The sequence below is a fragment of the Numenius arquata genome, chromosome 16 (assembly GCF_964106895.1).
Source record: "Numenius arquata chromosome 16, bNumArq3.hap1.1, whole genome shotgun sequence".
In the NCBI taxonomy this organism is placed as follows: domain Eukaryota; kingdom Metazoa; phylum Chordata; class Aves; order Charadriiformes; family Scolopacidae; genus Numenius; species Numenius arquata.
Genome location: NC_133591.1, coordinates 17,142,337 through 17,162,476, shown reverse-complemented (window position 1 = coordinate 17,162,476; position 20,140 = coordinate 17,142,337). Strand labels below are relative to the sequence as shown.

General features: G+C 47.9%; 1 protein-coding gene across 1 annotated transcript; it reads left to right on the top strand.

Annotated features, from left to right (window-relative positions):
- The first annotated feature begins 255 nt into the window (after nt 1-255).
- LOC141472616 (membrane-anchored junction protein-like) lies at nt 256-13,483 on the top strand. Its single transcript, XM_074159768.1, has 10 exons — nt 256-356; nt 1,998-2,043; nt 3,314-3,389; nt 4,630-4,755; nt 6,090-6,121; nt 6,935-7,044; nt 9,184-9,238; nt 11,992-12,064; nt 12,448-12,592; nt 13,438-13,483. Exons 1-10 carry the CDS (start codon nt 256-258, stop codon nt 13,481-13,483), a joined length of 810 nt encoding a protein of 269 aa, XP_074015869.1.
- The last annotated feature ends 6,657 nt before the right edge of the window (nt 13,484-20,140 follow it).

Here is a 20,140-nt window from a genome sequence, read left to right as displayed (position 1 = left end):
GCTGTGTGGCTGGAGGCGGGTGGCCGTCGGCTGGAAGTCTGTCCTCGAATCCTGCTCAAAACCGCTCTGCTTTATTGGAAATGACACCTGAATCCGCGATTTTCTGGCTGGTGGGAGGCCTGTTCTCCCTGCAGATGAGGAATCCCTGCTCACCATCCTTTCTTCTGGTAGGACAGCGTGAGATCTGGTGAAGGCTTTTAGTCGTTGACTTTTGACTCTCCTGCTCCCCTAGGCTACATCCAGGAAGGAGGAAAGATGTCACTGAAACCATTTACCTATCCCTTGCCTGAAACAAGGTTCCTTCATGCAGGCGGGCTTGTGTACAAATTTAAAATCCGGTACGGCAACTTCAGCAGGTAAGTGTGGGAAAGGCACAGTCAGCCTGGGTGCGATGGCTGCGTGTTGCAGTGAGTGAATACGAGACACAAAACTCAGGTTTGGGGGCTCCTCTGTCCTGCCTTCTTCCACTAACTATGAAAGCGGTCGCTTAAAAGTCGCTGCTGCACTCGCACAGGCTGAACGTTGGCCTGAGAGACTAATTTGAGCTGTATAAAATGCTCCTGTGTCACTGCCACGTCTGGGTTTTGTGCTTCAGTGGAACGAGAGGCTGTTTTTACTGATAGCGTTTTATGATTTTGTAAGTGTTTACTTGAGAAGCTCTAGAGCCTTTGTTACGGTTTAACCCCAGCCAACAGCTAAGCCCCACGTGGCCACTTGCTCAGTGTCCCGCAGTGGGGTGAGGGAGAGAATCAGAAGGGTGGAAGTAAGGATAAAGTGGGTTGAGATAAAGACAGTTTAATAAGTAAAGCAAAAGCCGTGTGCACAAACGAAATCGGGAAGTCCTTCGGTGCTTCCCATCAGCAGGCGGGTGTTTAATCTCCAGGAAAGCCGGGCTCCGTCACACCTAAGAGTTACTTGGGAAGACAAATGTCCACACTCCAGACCTAAAAGAAAATAACCCTCCCTCCTCCCCACCCCCTCACACTCCCCCCAACCGACGAGTCCCCGGCAGTCAGAGAGCAGGTCTGACACCCTTGGCGTGAGACCCTGGGTGGTGCCTTGCTTTCTTCCATTCTTTCCACCCTCGTCTCCTCATCGCCGTGGCAATGTCCCCTCCTGAATTGTGTTTCCCTGCTGATTGCTGAAGACTTCGTGACCACAGCCTAATTCTTGGGTGGGTGATGTCTGTCGTGCTGTGCTGTGTAATTCCTGTCATTGACTTGCTCTTTATCAAGCAAGGAGAGAGCCTTTCCGAAGAGGAAGGCAAGTTCTCGTCTCTGCTGGAGTTCTGGCTGGGGACCCTGAATGTGGAGGATGTGAGAATGGCTGCCTCCCGGGGCATATACCAGAGAATACTCGCATGCCATAATTCCTTACGCTCCACTGTATTTACTTATTTCCAAGTAACAGTTATGTGATTTGTTTGCTTTTTGATGGATTTGGATTTTCCTTAAGGCCTTCTCTCTCCCTCTGCATTTTGTTGTTGGCCGATACCTTGCAGCAAACAAGTTGGAGAAGCCAGCTTACAAAAGACGTGCAGAGTTTGCTGCAGGCAATACACAGCTCCCAGCATCACAGGGCTTAGCTCCAGTGCTGTGAAGGCCCGTTCCTCGGCAGGTTTGCACCGTGGAGGGGATTAAGAGACGTGTCCTGCTGGTTCCTTCTTGTAGGCCCTTGAGTGGAATGGCATCGCCATAGGCTGGAAGACAGGTACTGGTTTGAGGGCACCTGGTCAACAACCCTGTCCTAAAGGTTACTGAGGATGGACTGAAAAGATCTGATCTCCTCACACAAAATATAAAGGGGCAGAAAACCAAAGAGAAACAGTCCTCGTGGAATAATGGATATCTTTTACAAGCAATAAATTGGGAGTTCATCTGTCTGCAAAGTATTTTCTCTGTGCAATGGGAATTGTAGGTGTTTAAACTCTTTACAAGGACTGTCGCTCCGTTGCTCTTTGACTGGGCTGGGATGAACTCTCTCTGTTTGTTTCACAGCGCTCCTGATCTCAACACCACCGACAGTGCTGTCCAGGAGCTAGAGGTAGGAGAGGGAGCAGGTCCCTGGGACCTTCTCTGAATGTTGAGCTAAGCAAGTCTTATGTTTGTTATGGGACTGAGGACATTTTGTCAAATGCAGCGTTTCAAGTGAGAGTAATGGGGAACTTCTCTGGAGAGTACGAGGGTGAAAAAAATGACATAAATGAAAAATGCCATCAACAGGCAGCATTAATGTAGAAAAGTAAGGTTTTTATTTGAAGTATTTCAAAGAAGCTACTGACTGTTAAAATTGGACCCATGGAGCTGCCTATTTGTCGAGCTGGTTGCACCCCGTTCCTTTCCGGTTCCTGCTCAGGTTCATCCTGCAGCAGCACTTTCCCACGGTTCGGCTCTCAGCCCCAGACCTGGCCAGTGCTTTTAGCTTCTCAGGCCAGACGAGCTGTCACTCCCTCCTGTTGGTTCAGGAGCTGCGGTGCTGCTGGTGAGCGAGCCTGGCAGCAGCTCATCTACCGCTCGATTGCACATGCTTCCCTCCCAACTGAGGAGCCACTGGAACCAGTGGACGTGCTTTGAATGATGCCAGTACTTGGTGACCACTGATGAGCCCTGTTGGCGTCATCTTCTTCCTGAGACAGACGAAAGTCCCTGCCATTCCTGAGGAAATGAGACAAATATACTGCCTGCTTCAGAATGCTTCCTTACTTAATTTTAAGAAAAATCTTCAGCGTACAGTAATAGCATTATAAATATTATTGAAGAAAATGTGCTGACTTTAATTGATACAAAAAATTATAATTCAATTTTTTTTCTTTTTCACTTTTGAAAATATTGAAAGGTATTACTAGAAAAAGTTTCCCATTTGTAAAGCAGGAGTGAGTTGGGGCCGAATTGCAGTTCCCTTGTAACTGAATTGAGTCAATATGCAGAAAAAGAGGAATATGTTTATTTTCGAAGCAGGTCAATGCTACCTGTGTTTTGCTGGCAAAAAGGAGACTTCTTAAGTGTAAAACTTCTTAAATTTCAAAGCACACTTTCCCTCTTCATAGTGATGCTTCTGTGTTACTTCAAGATTAAGATATTAATTCACTTCAATGTCTGTGAGTCTGTGAGTGCAGCGCACTCTGGGTGATGGGAGGGAGTGCGGAGAAGAAGGGGAGGAGGAAAAGCAAAATATCTAGAACCTGCTCTTCCACGAGTCGTGCAAACTGTAAAGTAATTTTAAATTTTCCCCACGCCTTGAAACTGTACTTCACAGTCGAATTGTGGCTATATTGCTAATACTCTTCCTTTGTTTCTTTCTCTGGCCTCTCCAGGAAGCGATTCGAGTAATCCTTGGAAATCTTGATGACTTACATCCATTTTCTACAGACCACTTCACCATTTTCCCGTGTATCCTGTCTTTCCTACCTGTAAAAGAGAATTGCAAGACAAAGGGCGTTGCTTAATTCAACATTCGTGCCTGGTAGTGTGCAGATCTTTAGCTGGAGTGTGAAGCCTTTGCGCTTTGCAGTTTTACGTCAGCTGAAGATCCTCCTCAGGTGTTGCCTTCACTTGAGAACTGATGTGAAAAGAGAGTTTTGCAGTGTTTTGAGCTGAGTGCCTCTGTGTTCCGAATCAGATTTAGCCACAGAAAATGGAACACGTGTATCTGAAGGGACAGGAATCCCACCTAATGTGATTGCAAGCAAAGCTCGTGCATTTCTTGAAAAGGCTGATAAAATGTCAAATGCTCTTTGCAGTCTCAGCAACGTTGGCCACAAGTCGAGAAGACGGCAGTAGTTTTCTCATAAGGTACGTTAGGATTAAATATCGTAGTTGCTGTAAAGGGTTCAAAAGAAGTTACTGTCATGAGGCTCTTGTTGAAGAGAAAAGTAAGTTGGTTGAATGAGACGCCTTTTCGGTCCTAAGGGGTGTCAATTTGGGAATCAGATCAGGCCCTTTGGTATCCCCTCCCGTGGTTCTGGGTGCCCAGGAGTAATGAACATCTGGGTGTTTCCTCCTCCAAGGCATTCCCTTCCAGTCCTGGAAGATGGCCCCATTGCCACACTTTATAAAAGCAGGCAAGAACGAGGTCATCCTCTTTCTCTGTCAGAAGGTGATGAGAGCAACTTACTCCTGTTCCTGCCAGGAAGAGAAGGTGGCCGAGAGCATCGTCAGACGGGAAGCACCAAAACAAATGTTGGGCTTGTTGGTTTGCTTCACTAAAGCTCAGCCAGTTTTGCCTGCGTGCTTGAGGAGAGTTTGATTCATGGACTTGTATTTCTAGAACTCGAAAATCCATCCCCGTGCTTGGCCAGCACTGGGCCCTGGTGAGAACTGCGAGCTCAGAGGCCTGGTGTGATGAGTTGTCCTGCAGCCTGTGTGTCAGGCTCCTTGCTGGGGCATAACTCTTAGTTACTCACAAGCTGTGGGTGAGTGGGAGCTCTGGGAGAGGGTCACCGGGATGAGTGTTTCTTGTAATGTGTCACTAGTGGTTTTTCATACGGTTCTTACTGATGGATTGTATGTGCTGCCTTACACGCACATGCCAGGTGGTGTGACTTGTGAAGCCTTACCAGAAGACATTGTCAGGGCGCCTGCTCCTTTGAAACGTTAGTGCTGTGTTCTTAAGCCTTAGCATCGTTCTCAGATTGGAGTAAATGGGAGAGGGTATCGAAGATGAGATTCAAACATGAGAATGTCCATCTTGTGCCTTATCCCTACATTTGCACTATGTATCTGGAACTCAACTCATTCCAGCAGAACGTATCTTGTGGTAAGTCACTATGGTTATGTTTGGATAATTTCTGGAAACATCTGTCATCTGTGTCTTGCTTTTCCCTTTCCTTTCATCTACCGTGTCTTTGAGTTGGAGGGAGCAAACCTGTGTGCAGCGTGGCTGTGCTGTGGATTTGAGATAGAGCAGAACAGCGTGTTCTCTTTTGTCCTGTATTGCCCTTCTAAAATTTCCCGAATCTCTCTGCCTTTTCTACCCCTGCTGACTCTTCAGCTAGTATTTTTATGAAGCTGTGCCCAGCAGCTCCCAGCCTTTGTTCTGTAATGCCAGTAGCTGGGCTGGAGCCAGTACGTGTGTATGGGCTGCATGTTTTTCTTCCTTGTGCTTGACCACGTTTGTTGACATTGAACTTCACGCTCTTTGTTTCTGTTGTCCTAAAGAAAGAATGCATTTTTTTTTTCTAAATAATGATAGTCATAATGGTAATAATGATTAGCAAATGTTGTCGCCTCACTAGTGTCTCGTTTTCCAGGTTTTCGGTGAATTCCCTGAGCAGCCTCAGGCCCCAGCTGAGACCTCTGTGGGACACCACATTTAACCTCCTCTGTTGTGAAAACCGAGTGTTATTCTTACTGTTTCCTGTTCTGATTATTGGTCCCTGTGAAAAGCTGCTGGTTTTTCTTGTGACTGCTTAGTGCAGATATTGTGGTCTCCTTTGTAAAATGGAGAAGCGGTCATTCCTTGGTCTCCCCCATTTGCTCGCGTGTAGCAGCCCCTGTCAAAGATACCATCTTTGGATGTAAAAATTCCTAAAGGTGGAGAATTCAGTCACTTCCCTGTACACCTTGCTCCAGTATTGAATCGCACTCTGCAACGGTTGTACATTTCTGTTCTAAAATTATGCACAGCATAATGTGCTATTACTTTCAGGCACTGGTGTTTCTAGTTTCTGTTGGCAGGGATTTTCCTTCAGGAAGGTACATATGGATGCCATGCACCAGAGGTTGGCTGGCCAATATTCTGGGGAGTCCATGCTCAGGCTGTCCTTGTGTCTTCCCTCTGGTGCCTAAAATACAGTGATGCCAACAGTTCTTCATTCCTTCTTCTCTTCTGAAGACTCCTTTAATTCTTCAAGAAAAGCAACTGTCCCCATCCCATTGACATGGGGTATTCCCAGCCAGGAATTCTAATTGTGAAAGAGCTGCGTTTGCGGTTTTTCAGTGTCAATATATCATATGCAAGTCCAGCATGGTTTCTGAGGAGTTTATCTTGTTTGCCAAAAGTGAGGTGCAATGCAAAAATGTACTTTTAAGTTGGTTAAAGAAAGTCCAGTCACCAAATATTCACCAAATTTTATAATACTTCTGTTACAGGTAAAGAAGTAAACAAGGGCAGTGATGGACTTGTAAGTTTTTTATGTGTTTTTTGTTTGGGTTTTTTTGGTGGTTTTTTTTTTTTTTTAAAGTTATATTCTAAATAGTGTGGAGAAGCAGAATAGAGATCCAGGCAATGCTCTGGTTCTCCTTTTTCTGGGTGTCAGTCAGGCATTGTGAGGTGGCACTGAATTCTCACCTGTAACCATCCAAGCTGGGAGAAATCATCCTGTTGGTTCCATCAGCCTTTGAATGAAGTCCTGCCTGAGGAGCTGAGGGCCCTGGTGGCTGCAGTGAAATGTGTTTTCTACAACTCTGAGCCGAGCTGTCAAATGGTTTCTTCACTGTGAGAGTCTGTAGGAGGAGGTCAATATGGCTGAATCATTAAGTAGTTTCCTTGGTGCTGTGTCGTAAACAACAAAGTTAAGCTTCTTTGGAAAGTTTTTGTTTAATGAGAGCTCCGGGTAGGTTTGTTTTTGATCCGAGTGTCTAAAAATGGAGTGAATTAGTGAATATGTCCTGTGCAAATTCCCCAAAAGAAACTCCTGCTCTCTCTGCTAGCATTACATTCCTGCTAATGGCATTCCTCGGCCCTCCTCTGAAGGTGGAGCAAACAGTGTGTTCTGGCAAGCAGTATTTCTTGTTGAGAACTGTTGAGCATAATTCTCTGGATGGCCTCAGTGCTCATCTTCTGTTTGAATAAGGCAGAAGCGTTTTTTTGGTCTTTATTGTATAAACATGACCAATTTTGCAAAATAGGAATGTATATTAACTCTGGATTTTTTTTTTAAACTAGAAAAGTCAAAATCAAATGCTATCAATACCAAGTTTGCAATGTTTTGAAGGTCAAGAGAAGCAATGAAGCATCAGAAAGTCCTGCAGTGGAAGAAAAGGTGAAGAGGAGAAGAGTGGAAGTCGGAGCAGAGACCTCATGCCCGCGGTTGGGTACGGACAGGTCAGTTGGCTGCAAAATAGACTTCTAGGGCACATACCAGAATTTTTAATGTCTCTTGTACCTTCCTCCGGTTTCATGCCTGGGTGATCCCTTGCCCCATTTGTCTTCTTCCTTCTCTTCCATAGGTGACAGGACCTAAGCAGCATTGCCCGTGTTTGGAGAAAGTTGTCCCGTGCTTTCAGGCTCCTGTGCCGTTAACTAGGGGTCTCCCTATTGATCTCCTTTGTGTTCACGTTCTCTGTAGAATCACAGTGGGGTGAGACCTCAGCAGGGTGACAAAGCAGGGCACTGGCTTACGCACCTGAGCTGGGGGTGGAAGGGAAGAACTGGGAGCAGTTTTCCAGCTGAAGGCCAGTCTGTTCCTCTGGGTCGGCTGGTGAATGCTGCCTCACCGCTTGAGGCTGAGGTCCCTCTCTGGGCATTTCACAGAATCACTGCGGTAGGATGGGACCTTTGAGATCATTGAGTCCAACCCCTCCTGCTTGATGGGGAGGGGTTGCGCACAGAGCACGTTGCCCAGGATGTGTCCCTTCAGGTGGACTCCAAGGGTGGAGATGCCACAATTTCTGTAGGCCGTTTCTGGTTGCCGTTCTTGACCACAGTTGCAGTCAGAAAGTTTTTTCTTGTGTTCAGATTTCATTTCATGTTTTGCAATTTGTGCCCTTTGCCTCTTGTCCTGCCAGAAGGCGCTGTTGAAGAGAGCCTGTCTCCTTCTTCTTTCTTCCCTCCCATCTGGTATATGTTGATAAGATCCCCTCTGAGCCTTCTCCAGGCTGAACAATCCCAGCTCTTCCAACGTCTCCACATATGAAAAGCGCTCCTGTCCCTTCAGCATCTTTGTTGCCCGTTGCTGGGCTCACCCCACTGAGTACCCGTCTTGTCCTGGGGAGCCCTGTCTGGACGGAGCCCACAGAGGGGAAGGAGCCTGAGCAGAGGGGAAAGATCACCTCCCTCGAGCTGCTGGCGAAACTCTTCCTAATGCACCCCAGGGGCTTGTTGGCCGCCCTCAGCACGAGGGCGCAATGCCGGCTCATGCTGGCTGACTTCAGGCTGAGTTCTCGATCACCTTCCAGAGGCAGGCCCATCGTTAGTTATAGGGTAGCTGGAGTGTAGCTTTAAAAAAAGACAATTTGTGTCTGTACTTAACATTCACAGGTATCTGGCAGAGAGTCCCAGATCCGGTGGTGTGATCGGATGATCACCTTCCCCCTTCCATGGCGATGGACAGACCATGTCAAATCATCTTCTTTGTTGCCTTAGATTCTTCCCACTCCCCAAGTGTATTTCGTGCAGAGATTAGAACGGGAGAAGCCTGAAGCCTTTTCCTGCTCATATAAATGTAGTCCTTAATTTCCGTCTCTCCCATCAGTTTCTAGTCACAATAAAACTCGTGGAAATGGGTGAAGAATGAGACCAGGATCCAGAATGCTTTCTAATCTGTTTTTGCCAAGACATGGGTTGTAGATGCCTAAAATATAAGGCCATAAAAGGCTCTTTCATGATCCAGTTTGGCAGTCATCACCTCTTGATCTTTTTTTCTGTTTGGACAAGCTGTTTTGCTCACAGCTCCTCACGGGGCATTTGGATTCGTGTTTTCTTGGGGTACTATTGAGAGCTGAGCTCTCCAAATCTCCAGGTGTCCCTCCCCAGTGACACCGATCAGGACAATTGTGTGTGCAAATCAGGGTTGGTTTTCCCCACGTGGGTCACTTTGTACCTCTCTGTACAGAGTTTCCTCTGCCATGTTATTGCTCCGTGACCGAGTCTTGTAAGATCTTTCTGTGGTTCTTTGCGCCCTGCCCTTCTCTTTGTGTCAGTAACCTTATAGGATTTGCAGCTTTCTCAGTTTGCTGCCCATCCCCCTTTCCAGGTCATGTAATGCTTTTTTTCTCCTCTTTAACTGCTTATTGGTTTTACTAGAAAAGCAGAAAGCCTGATACTGGAATGAGTGCCTATTTTTGTTTTTGAAATGAGACTTTAAAGCATGAGAACAAATAGAGATTAAGAGTATCTATGCTGTTGGCTAGAGGTACTAAAACCCTGATTTCTAATAAAATACTCGGAGTAGCCATTTACAAGATTGCTTCCTTTTTGTGACTTCTTGTAAACTCAGTTCTTTCTTCTCTGACCTCTTTTTAGAACCGGAACCGACTGTGTTCACCATATGGGTAAAGCAAAGCATGGATGTGAAATGGTAAGCTACAGAATATTCAGAAAGAGATAACAGTATCTGTTTAGTCCTAAATTCTTAAAGCGGCAAGGATAAAAATGCCTTCATGTAGGTTTTTTCTCCTTATCACCTGCATCGCCTGCATGGAGGCATTTGTGATTCCTGACTTAGCCAAGGGATGAATTTTCCTGGGAGACGACACGAGCTTTTCTGACTGTTGAGCTCTGAGCTGTAGGGGTGAGCTCAGACTCCTGGAGATGAACCCGAAGGATGCCCTGCCTTGTCTTCAAGACTCCAGTCCTCTTTTCCCTCCCATGCCCATTTGTGCAGAACTCCCTGGAGGGCCAACAGTGGGTGCTGACACCTTGGCATTGGCTCCAGCGTGAGTATTTGCCACTCCCCACCAGTGTCCTTTCTTGGTGCTGATGGCCTTGCAGCATCTCCCTCTTCTTGAAACAGCCTCTTCTCACTGTGGCATCGGAAGGCAGATTTACAACAGGATTGTTCCAGAGGGATTGTCACTTGCTTTCTAAACCCATTGTTCTCCAGAGACCTTGTCAGGAGGGAAAGATTCTTTCTCTTTTAGCTCACAGCTAAAGGCTGCTCTGACAGAGCTGCTGTTGGGCACAGCCTTTGGGAAACGGGGTCTTCACTGACACCCCTGTTCTCCTGCTCCTGGCTGTTGCCCATCCTCCCAAATGTCCCAGTGTGTTTCATCCGTTTTCTGGACACTGATGCCCATTCTAATTTAGTTCAAATCCCTGCCACAGTCTCACCTTCCTGGCCTTTTTCCTGCTCCAGCTCTTCAGAGAGAGGATTTTACGAGAAGGCAAACTCATTCCTCTTGGGTTTGTCCACAAAGGAAGTTTCCTGGTGGTATATAAGGAACAACTTCTTCTCCCCCTGTTCCTTGGGAGGTGAACAGTTGCATCAGATAACCTGGATTTCTGCGTGTTTCTGCATGATGACATACTGCCCCCATTTCAGGAACCTTCTGGACCTCTCCACAACTGGCTGAGCCTTTACGCAAATGCCATGTGTGGGCTTGCTTGAAATCTCAGGTGGCCAAGCCGTACTGCCTGCTTGCTCCTGGAGATCTGGTTCCAAAGGTCCAACCGCAGCATAATTGATCTGCAGGGATTCACTGCAGATACAATGGCCTGCGATTTCAGGTGCTACTAGTTGCATGGTTACCTTCAGCCTGCCCAGATAAACTCCTGTATTGAAACGGCCCTCACTTTGTTGTAAGCCCAAAACTTCCTTTCAGAAGAGGGTTTTTTATCAGGTAAACTAATGTGGGAGGACATCCTGAGCTCTTTCCAGGTAAACTATGGAACTATGAAGAATGACTCGTCAGCTCAGCAAATACCAATTAAGGTGAGAAGAACCTTCTCCAGAACAGATGCTTGTGCCACCTTGACTTGTACCTGAAATTTGCACTAGTCAGGGCACTGTTACGCTGAGAGGGATGTCCAGACACAAACTGTTGTGTTTATGAATACCAGAGCAGGTATCACGAGTGCCACCTGAAATCATGGGCAGATGACCCTTCCCTTACATGTGTTTTTTTAGGAGATTAGAGCCAGGTGCTTCTGTGACATGCTTTCCATTTGGTGTGCTTTCCATTTGCTTTCTTTTAGTTTTCAGGATCAGAAAAAAGATTATGTTTAGGAAAAACCATATGCACAGCTCCTGTGCTTCCTCAGGATTCTTCTGATCATTCCTCTAGGGCTCTTGTTCACTTTATCAGCAGCGTATGACTTTGGATCCAGATCCGCCTGGTGTTTTAGAAGGCATCTCAAAAAGGGAAGGGTCTCGTTAAACATGAAGGAAATCTGTCTACTTAGTACCCATAGGACTGACATTACAACGTGGTCACTCAATCCAGAAGGAGGAGCGTGGAAGTGCCGCAGTCACACGGCTGTTAAGTAGATTGCGTTTTCAGCTCCATCCAAACACCTTCTCGGCCTGTGATCTGGACAGCAGGTTGTCTGGTCAGGATGAGCGGTGTGGAGCCTACACAGCTTCCCACTTACCGAGGGCACCAGGAGCGGCCAAAGAAAGAGAAAAGAGAACTGAGAGACGCTCAGACTGTCACTGCAGATAATTTTCCTAACTTAGTTAATGCTCTGAGACTAAACTGCAAAGATCTCGGGCCATCTACAGTCCGGAATTTTGCGTGAACCTGAGCTTAGTGTAAGAGAAACACCATCAGGGAGTGGATCAGTTCTTCTCTTCTCTTCTCTCTATGACAAAGTTGGTTTATTCTCTCTCAAAGCTTACACGCCGATTTTGTTGTTTGTGGTCCTTTGTATTGCTGATAGCGTTCCTCATGGGTATCCCTGGCTCCCCTCTTGCTTCTGGCACTTTTCACTTTTGTCCCTTCCCACTTACTCCATTTCCTGTGCCCGTGCCTTAGCAGGCCTGATGTTTAGGGGCCTGTATTGCCCAGTGGCTGTCATTTCCCGCAGCACCTCTGTGTGTTTTGTTAAAATCTCTGTCTATGTCGTAGCTGCTGCTGTTCTTTCACTATCTGCTATGTTAAAGTCTACTCAATGAATTGCAGCTTTATTTTGGGCTTGGGAATGTCCTGAGGAGGGCGAGGTAGAAATCGATTGGTGAAGAAAGTCCTCCTAGTAGCAGGAAAAGAAATGAAAATCACAGAACAAGAGAGTAGACCTTGCCTTTTAGTTCTTAGAGCAAGCAAACAAGGAAAAATCTCCTGCGCAACAGAATTTTACAGGGTGTGACGGTTCTTGGTTTCCTTTTCCTTTCAGAATTCCTCCAAAGAAAAGGAGCATGAGTTTAGTCCAGCATCCCTTAGCGTGGGCTGTAAGCAAGAGAGTTTCTGTAAGTAAGGAATTCCTGTCTCGTTCCATTCAAATTGGTCCTATCGCCTCCAAAGCTGTAAGGATGACGTCGGTGTTAGTTTTCCTTTTAAAATTGTGTTTGGTATTTTCCAGCATGTGAGATTAGGCATTAGAACCACCGTAAAGTGGTAGGTCAGCAATGACTTTGGCTGAGACTCTTTTCCGCGTAACACGTTCTCGCCCACGGAGCGAGGCTGAGATGGGAGCCCACCTCCAAACCAGTCTGCGTGGGGATGGCGGTAACACCTCCCAGGGTCATGGCCCTCGGAGCCTGGCCCCCCCTCTCAGCATCGAGGTCTGCCGTCGGTACGCAGGGAATGTGGAGAGAGCCAGCTTGTGGTTTTGTTCTTCTGTTCCTTATAGGGGGTCCTGGGGAATCTGACCTTGAACAGAAACCAGCAACCGCCCAGGCTGAGGGTGCAACGCAGCTACTGCAGCGAAGGGACCCAACGGTGAACAAAGGAAGCACAGAGTCCGAAGGAAGAGGTGTCTCAAAGTTCTGGAGAAGGTACTGACCCTGCAGCTTTGAGCAGATGCAGGCATGGCTGTGTGCGAGCCTGTGTGGGAGCCTGTGTCTGGTTCTGGCAGTTCAGGTGATTCTACATGAGCTTGAAAAACGGCCACCTCTTTTCTGTGGTTAAACCAAAGTCTCCCAGGGCAAAGGAACCTTCAGGGATGTCCTGTGGTAAGGGGCAACGTTCCCAATAAATGCTCCTCTTGTGAATTGCCTTTGGGAAAAAACCTCCCCACGGGAGGGTTCCTGATCCCAGTCCCAGCCCCCATCCAGTGGGGCTTTTATCAGCTGAGGAGTGTCACCTCTGGCCCCATTTCTAAAGGGCTTCAACGCTCCCCTTCTAACGGGGCCTTCCCGGGATGGACCTTCAGTCCTGTCCAGGTAAGCAGGACCTTTATTTGGCAACTCAGCAACTGTGGCCTTGGTAACCTTGACTGCCAAAGACACCCTTCGAAACTCTAATTAAAGTAGCTGTGCAGAGCGTTGCTCGGCGCTGCTGCCCGAAGGAGTGCTCTGAAGCTGTGGAGCTGTACCCGCAGGAGCGTTCTGTTCCCTGTGCAGCACACGTTGAACATCAGCAGTGACTGTTGGTTTGACTGTCGGTTTGAGTTAGTTTTGGAAGAATTAAAACTCCTTGTTAATCATAATGTGCGCCAGTCCCTTTAACGAGACCGTCGTGGCACAAGTTATTCTTTATATTTCCTCTATTTTTTCAGTCTTCCTCTGTATTACTTTGCACTGGGGTTGTGTCTTTCTGGTGGACATAAATGAGCGTGTTATTACAACTCTCAGAGAAACATTTGAAGTATAATGTGCTCTTTCTGTTGTTGTTTCCCCAGCATGATCTGTTCGCCACTACAGCACCTTTTTGGTGGAAAGAACTGACCTGGAAGTACTGATTGTTGTGGAAAGGTAACCTGGTAGCACGGATGTCGGGTGGTATTGTTTCTTGTGTAATTCAGCTTTTCACATTGCTTGTCTCAGCTGTTCAGTGCTTCAAATGAAATTCTACTTTGTGTACATTTTCACATTAATGTACTGAAGACATTGGGTTAGAATGTCTTTTTCTTCAAAACCTAGAGTTTTTGCAAAAAGAGCAACAAGCTTTGAGATCTTGATCCTTGAGTGTCATAAATTGGGAATGTTACATTTAGAAATCATTATATGAGATTCTAATAAAACAAGCATCAACTTGGAACTGCGTGTTGTTTTAATCATAGAATCATAGACTCACAGAAGGGTTTGGGTTGGAAGGGACCCTAAAGACCACCCAGTGCCACCCCCTGCCCTGGGCAGGGACACCTCCCACCAGACCAGGTTGCTCAAAGCCCCCTCCAACCTGGCCTTGAACCCCTCCAGGGATGGGGCAGCCACAGCTTCTCTGGGCAACCTGGGCCAGGCTCTCACCACCCTCACAGCAAAGAAGTTCTTCCCCAGATCTCATCTCAATCTCCCCTCTTTCAGTGTCAAACCCTTCCCCCTCCTCCTGTGGCTCCCCTCCCTGACCAAAAGTCCCTCCCCAGCTTTCCTGGAGCCCCTTGAGGGACTGGAAGGGGCTCTTCAGGTCTCCCCGGAGCCTTCTCTTCTCCAGGCTGAACCCCCCCAACTCTCTCAGCCTGTCCTCACAGCAGAGGGGCTCCAGCCCTCCCAGCATCTCCGTGGCCTCTTCTGGCCCCGCTCCAACAGCTCCATGTCCTTCTGCCGTTGGTGGCCCCAGAGCTGGAGGCAGCACTGGGGGGGGGGTGTCTCCCCAGAGCGGAGCAGAGGGGCAGAATGCCCCCCCTCGCCCTGCTGGCCACGCTGCTGGGGATGCAGCCCAGGGTGCGGGGGGTTTCTGGGCTCCAGCGCACGTTGCCAGGATGTGTGGAGCTTCTCACCCACCAACACCCCCAAGCCCTTCTCCTCAGGGGTACTCTCCAGCCATTCCCCCTCCAGCGTGGATTTGTGCCTGGGATTGCCCCGACCCACCTGCAGGACCTTGCACTGGGCCTTGTTGAACTCCATGAGGTTTGCACGGGCCCACCTCTCCAGCCTGTCCAGGTCCCTCTGGATGGCGTCCCTTCCCTCCAGTGTGTTGACCGCTCCCCACAGCTTGGTGTCATTGGCAAACTTGCTGAGGGTGCCCTTGATCCCACTGTCCATGTGTGATGTATCTTAATCTAGCCATTGGGAATGGGATCTGCATCACCAACTGCACGCGTTTTAGCAGCTCTGTGCGTGCCATTCTTCTGAACCAGTGAGAGGTAAATTCCTAAACTTGGTTGTTTCAGTGTCATGAATTCTATTTTTCCATCACACTAATCCAGTGGCTTGTGAGCCTGCTCCTGGTTGCGTAAGTCTTGTCTTCCACCCTACTTCATAGCTTTCCCAACGGATGTCTCAGGGATGGTCTCAAACCGCTTTCTCGTGGGTCATCTTCCATAAAGCTTTGTGGAAGTTTCTGTCTGTGCTAAAACTGCTTCTCTCGCTTCAAAAAAAAACCAAAAAACCAGAGAAATATCGGTCCTGAAGATTCCTTCCAGGCTAACAAAAGAAACCTTGAAATCGTGCTTCCAAGTTGTTCCCACTTGTCACTGTGTGGAGTTCATTCACTGAAAACCCCAAAGGGATACAATAACACCTTGTAGATGATACCAAATGTAAGTTACATATAAAGCCTGGATGGTGAAAACTGGGCACTTTTGAAATCACAGGATGTTATCAGCTAAAAAGGCGTTGCTTCTTATTCAAAGAGCAGTTTCATCACACGGGCAGTTAAGAGGCTGGAGCATCCTGAGTCCAAACTGACCAACCAGAACATACATTTACCACACGGGCACCTGCTCAGTAGAAAAAAGTCTGTCAGGCCTAATCCGGGGCAAATATCAGTCAAAACTCTCTTGCTCCAAGGGGACAGAAAAACTTTCTTATTATGGTTGGAATTAAAACGTCGAGTTCGTGGAAAACAAAGAGTGTAAAGAGAGTTTGAATAAATGGATTTCTGGAAAAGAAATGGCACAATTAGGGAGTTGACCAAGATGCCGTCTAGGGAGCTAATAGCTTGCTGATATATGGAACATGGATTCATCCAAACTCATCAGTGACAGGCAGCAAGAGAAAGTGTCCTTTATACTTTTTGATACTCGTTTCACACAGAATATTGAGAAATTGTTTATTTTCATTTTCTGTCATCTAAAGATACCTTTGACTTACTCAGCCATCAGCAATCTTAACTGACAGTCTATTTTATTAGTAACTATCCATTTGAATGGATTAAGAGGTTGTCTGCTGTCTGATGGGGCAGTGTCCTTGCTGAAACCCGTAAGGCCTGTTTCCTGTATGGGGTGAAGCCCCACTGAACCCAGAAAAGCAACTTTATCTCTGGCAGAATATCGTTCTCTTCTTTGCTTTTAAAATGTGTAGTTCCTCCTACATTTTCTCTTAGAACTTAGATGTATTAATAGAGAGGATTAAAGGATTTGAAAGGCAATGACTGTAAGGCAGGTACCATGGGTGTATCACAGCAGAGCTGGCTGGTCTCTGCTTTGCCCATATAGTATTTCCAGTTCTTTTCATACAGCGCTGCCACGTACAGGAAATAAATAAATTAAAATAATAGAATAGAAGAATAGAATAGAATAGAATAGAATAGATAGAATAGAATATAGTTCCAGTTGGAAGGGACCTTCAAGGATCATCTAGTCCAACTGCCTGACCACTCGAGGGCTGACCAGCAGTTAAGGCCTATTCTTAAGGACATTGTCCAAACGCCTCGTTTTAAGGCATTGACAGGCTTGGGGCATCGCTCCAGGAAGCCTGTTCCAGTGTTTGACTGCCCAGGAAAGGGTGGGCATAGCCCTAGGAAAAGGGGCAGAAAGCAGCACAGGTGGGGATGCCACCTGCAGGGTTAGTGACACTAGGACTTTTTCTGCAGTCTTAAGGCCTTAATTTTCTTTTGCAGCCTGATGATGCGACTTGGAGGGCTGGGAGCCCTTGAGGGCCAGCACATGCCCCAGCTGCCGGCCCAGCGCTGGTTTTGGCAGTGCCTGGGGCGTTCCTCTAGTGCTGCCGGTGGGGTGGCCTCTTCTTGGCCGGAGAAGAGGCCTCAGGGCTCCCTTCTCTTTGGGGGACGCTGTGGCCCCCCAGGGGAGCATTCCCTGCCGCCGCTGGATGTCGATGGATGTGCCGCGGCCTCCTGGGGCTCCTCTTCATCCCCAGGGACAGGAGCGGGGGCAGAGGGAGGGCTGCTGTCACCTGCACGAGGGGCAGCTGTGGAGGTGCCGGGGAGCTCATCCACGTTGGCCCCTTCCATGCTGTGGAAGGGGGCTGGGCCGGCTGTAAGAGACCCTCCTCAGGAGGCAGTGGGGCTGGAGGCAGCCATGGGGCTCTCCTCCCGCTCCTCGGCAGCATGGCCATCCTTCAGGCCCAGCAGACGGCGGGCCTCCCCGCTGCACCGTTGCACGGCAGTGTCAATCAGGCAGTGGACAAATGCTGCCATGCGGTTTTGGAGGCAGGCCCCCAGCAGCTGTACCAGCATATCTTCATCCAGCCCAAAAAGCACCAGGAGAGGCAAAACAAGGTCCTCCACCACATCTGCCCACGAGCGCCAGCTCCCAAACATCTGTCGCAGCTCCTGATGCATCCAGCTCCCAAGGGGCTGGAGGAGAGCTGGGTTCTCCCAGAAAAGGGAAGCCCAGGTGCTGGGCTGGAGGCCGCCCAGAGGAGCCCCGGGCACTATCCCCACAGGCTGTCGATCTCTTGCTGCAGGGCTGTGGGCAGCTGGACGGCCAGGAGCTCCTCCTGCTTGGCGGATGACGACTGATGATGACGCAGGTGCCGTGACGACATGTTCCTCAAAGTCATCATCCCTCTGCACCGAGCGCACAATGGAGAAGATCCTCCTCTTGCAGAGGGGGCACTCGGGCTTGCTCTGAGACCACCACAGGATGCACGGGTAGCAGAACCGGTGGAGGCAGGGCATCAAGTGGCTGGGCTCCTCCCAGCTGTCCAGGCAGATGGGACAGCAGTCCTCCAGCTCCATGGCCGTGGTCTCCACGTTCTGCAGTGGGCTGCGGGGAGCTGGGGCTGTTGAGCTGCTCCCTCTTGCTGGCGCTGCAGCAGCCGCTGTCACCCTAGACAAGGAAGAGAAGCCACAATCGTTGGCTGGCCCTGAGGAAGGCTGGAAGAAATGCCCGGGTCCCTCAAGAAGGAAACCGTCCCAGTGTCCCAGGGGGAGGTTTCCCCTCCCAGCTCACCTCTGCCGCTGCGAGCGCGCCTCCTGGGTGCCCCGGATGCCTGAACCTGGCAGGGCCAGGGAAAATCCTTTTTCAGTGGCTCTGGGGTCAGCTATGGAGAGCTGCAACAAGCAACTCCCCAGGCACACCACCGGCACCAAGGCTTCGCTCAGCACTCCAGCCTCACCAACTTGCTCAGCTGGAATGTGGGCACGAGCCGGCTGGCTGGGACTCGGTGCCTGCATATAAGCAGTGAGGGGCACCTGTTCACAATCCATCCCTAGCTGACATCACAGCCCGTCTCTCAGTGACATCAGAACCCATCGCTCAGGGACGTTGCAGCAGGCCATCCTCAACCCTGATGTTCACCCCAGCAGCCACAGCCCCAGTGGCCACAGCAAAGGCATCTGTCTGGGGTTACTGCAGTGCCACTACCCGCTCCATCCATCCATCCATCCATCCATCCATCCTTCGCCCCATCTCTTGTGTTGTGCTCGGCATCGGTGTTTCACACCAGTCACCGAGGCCTCGGCCGTGTCTTCCCAGGGCCCTGACAGGTGGCTCTGGCTGTAGGAGTCATCTCCAGGCACACGCGGCAAGAGGGTTCATTGGCTAACCCCTTGTGCTTCCCTGGGAGGCTGCAGGACAAAGTCCCACAGGCTCTCCCCACACCCCAGCACTGCTGGCCAGCCCTCTGGGCTCCCCTGAAGCCTCCCACGGTGGGGAAGGTGAAGGGGGGCACAGGCAGGACATGGCTGCCTCTCACCCGTGTCCTCCTTTACTTCCCATCCAAATCATTCTGTGCTTTTCTTATTCTATGATTAGTTTTTAATGCCAAATCTCTCATCTTTGATCAGACTGAGATAGCAAAGAACAATTTTCTTCTGTTGCCACAGTTTTAGGTTTATCTTAGTAGGGAAATGTTACAAATCACAAAAAGCCCATTTTTATGCCGTGTTTGTACTTTGGTCACTGGCTTTTTAATGGTTAATCAGAGGCTGCTCTCCTGCTGAAAAGGGGAAATGCCTTACTCTTGGCAACTCAGCTTTCCATCTTTCTGAAGGTTGAAGCTTTAAGCCTTCAAGAGACTGGCTTGAAAGACAGCCCCATTCACAGAATTAATTCCTGTAGGAACAGACTTCAATCAAAGTTCAGCAGTTCAAAATCAGCCTTGATTTTCCACAAAGCACCTCATATACTACTTGCTTTCTAGAAGCCGGAAAATAAAATACATTACTTGGTGGTCCAGCATGGGCAAGGGCACTGGTTTTTTTTGTATTTCCCATGTTATTTCAAGATCCGTCCTAAGCAAATGAAAAACAAAGGAAAAAATTTCAAATTCTTTCCCATCCTACGTTAGAAACTTTATTCAATTAACCTGCAGGTATGTGAAGTGAAATAAGGGGTATTGAAGGGCAGAATGATGAATATCAATCATCTTTGGAAAATAGATATATTTTCACAACAAAACACTTTTTTGTCACAGCTAAGAAAAAAAGCCAGGCATACTTGATAGGTTTTCTTTAAAAGTATATTTCAGTTCGATCATATCCAAGTGAAGTCTTGTGGGATAAAAAGCCAAAGATAAAAGAGTTGGGTTCAGTGCTTTAGTGCTGGTATGAGTGTACCAAATGACAAGATATTTTGTACAGTAATTAATAACCACGCACTGATTTGTTTTCAGTCATTTACACTACTATCAATACAGTCTTTAATATAAAGCATTTCTGGCAAAATTAGCTCTGTAATCTTCAGTCTGGACTTTAGAGCTTCAGTATAAGGATGATTATTTGGACACACATCTAACAAAAATTAAACTGTAGACACAGTTTTTGGAAAATCCAATATATTTTAAATAACACATTCCCCACTTTTGGTTTTGTTTTATCCTAACTTCAATATTAACTTGACTTTGCAGATTGTCTCAGCGGAAAGTATGAGTGCAATGAAATTTCCTACCCCTGGAATCTGCATGCACATCTCCAATTAAAATTAACGGGAGTTCTCTGGGTAGATCAAGATAAGATCAAGATAAGGACTTTTTTTTTGGTGTAGCATTGTGCTGTGATTAAAAGTCTTTGATAAAAAGCCTTGAGGTTCATTATGCTTCTACACGACCAGAATGAATATGCCTACAGTATTCAAACCTAAAGTTTATACTCGTTACTTACTTTAAACTCAGCTCTTAACTTTGTGCAGCATTTTTCACTTTATTAAACTGAAAACAAGTTGCTAGGGCACAGATATCTCCATTTCCAATGCAGTGTTTCTCACTACTGTAATGTGAATATATAGAGGCAAGGCATCTCTTTCCATTTGCGTCTATGGT

Coding starts and splice junctions, on each gene's coding strand:
- LOC141472616 (XM_074159768.1), top strand. CDS start 256: ATGTCACTGAAACCATTTACCTATCCCTTGCCTGAAACAAGGTTCCTT. Junction 2,044..3,313: donor GTGCTGTCCAGGAGCTAGAG/GTAGGAGAGGGA, acceptor TGGCCTCTCCAG/GAAGCGATTCGAGTAATCCT. Junction 12,593..13,437: donor GTCTCAAAGTTCTGGAGAAG/GTACTGACCCTG, acceptor TTGTTTCCCCAG/CATGATCTGTTCGCCACTAC.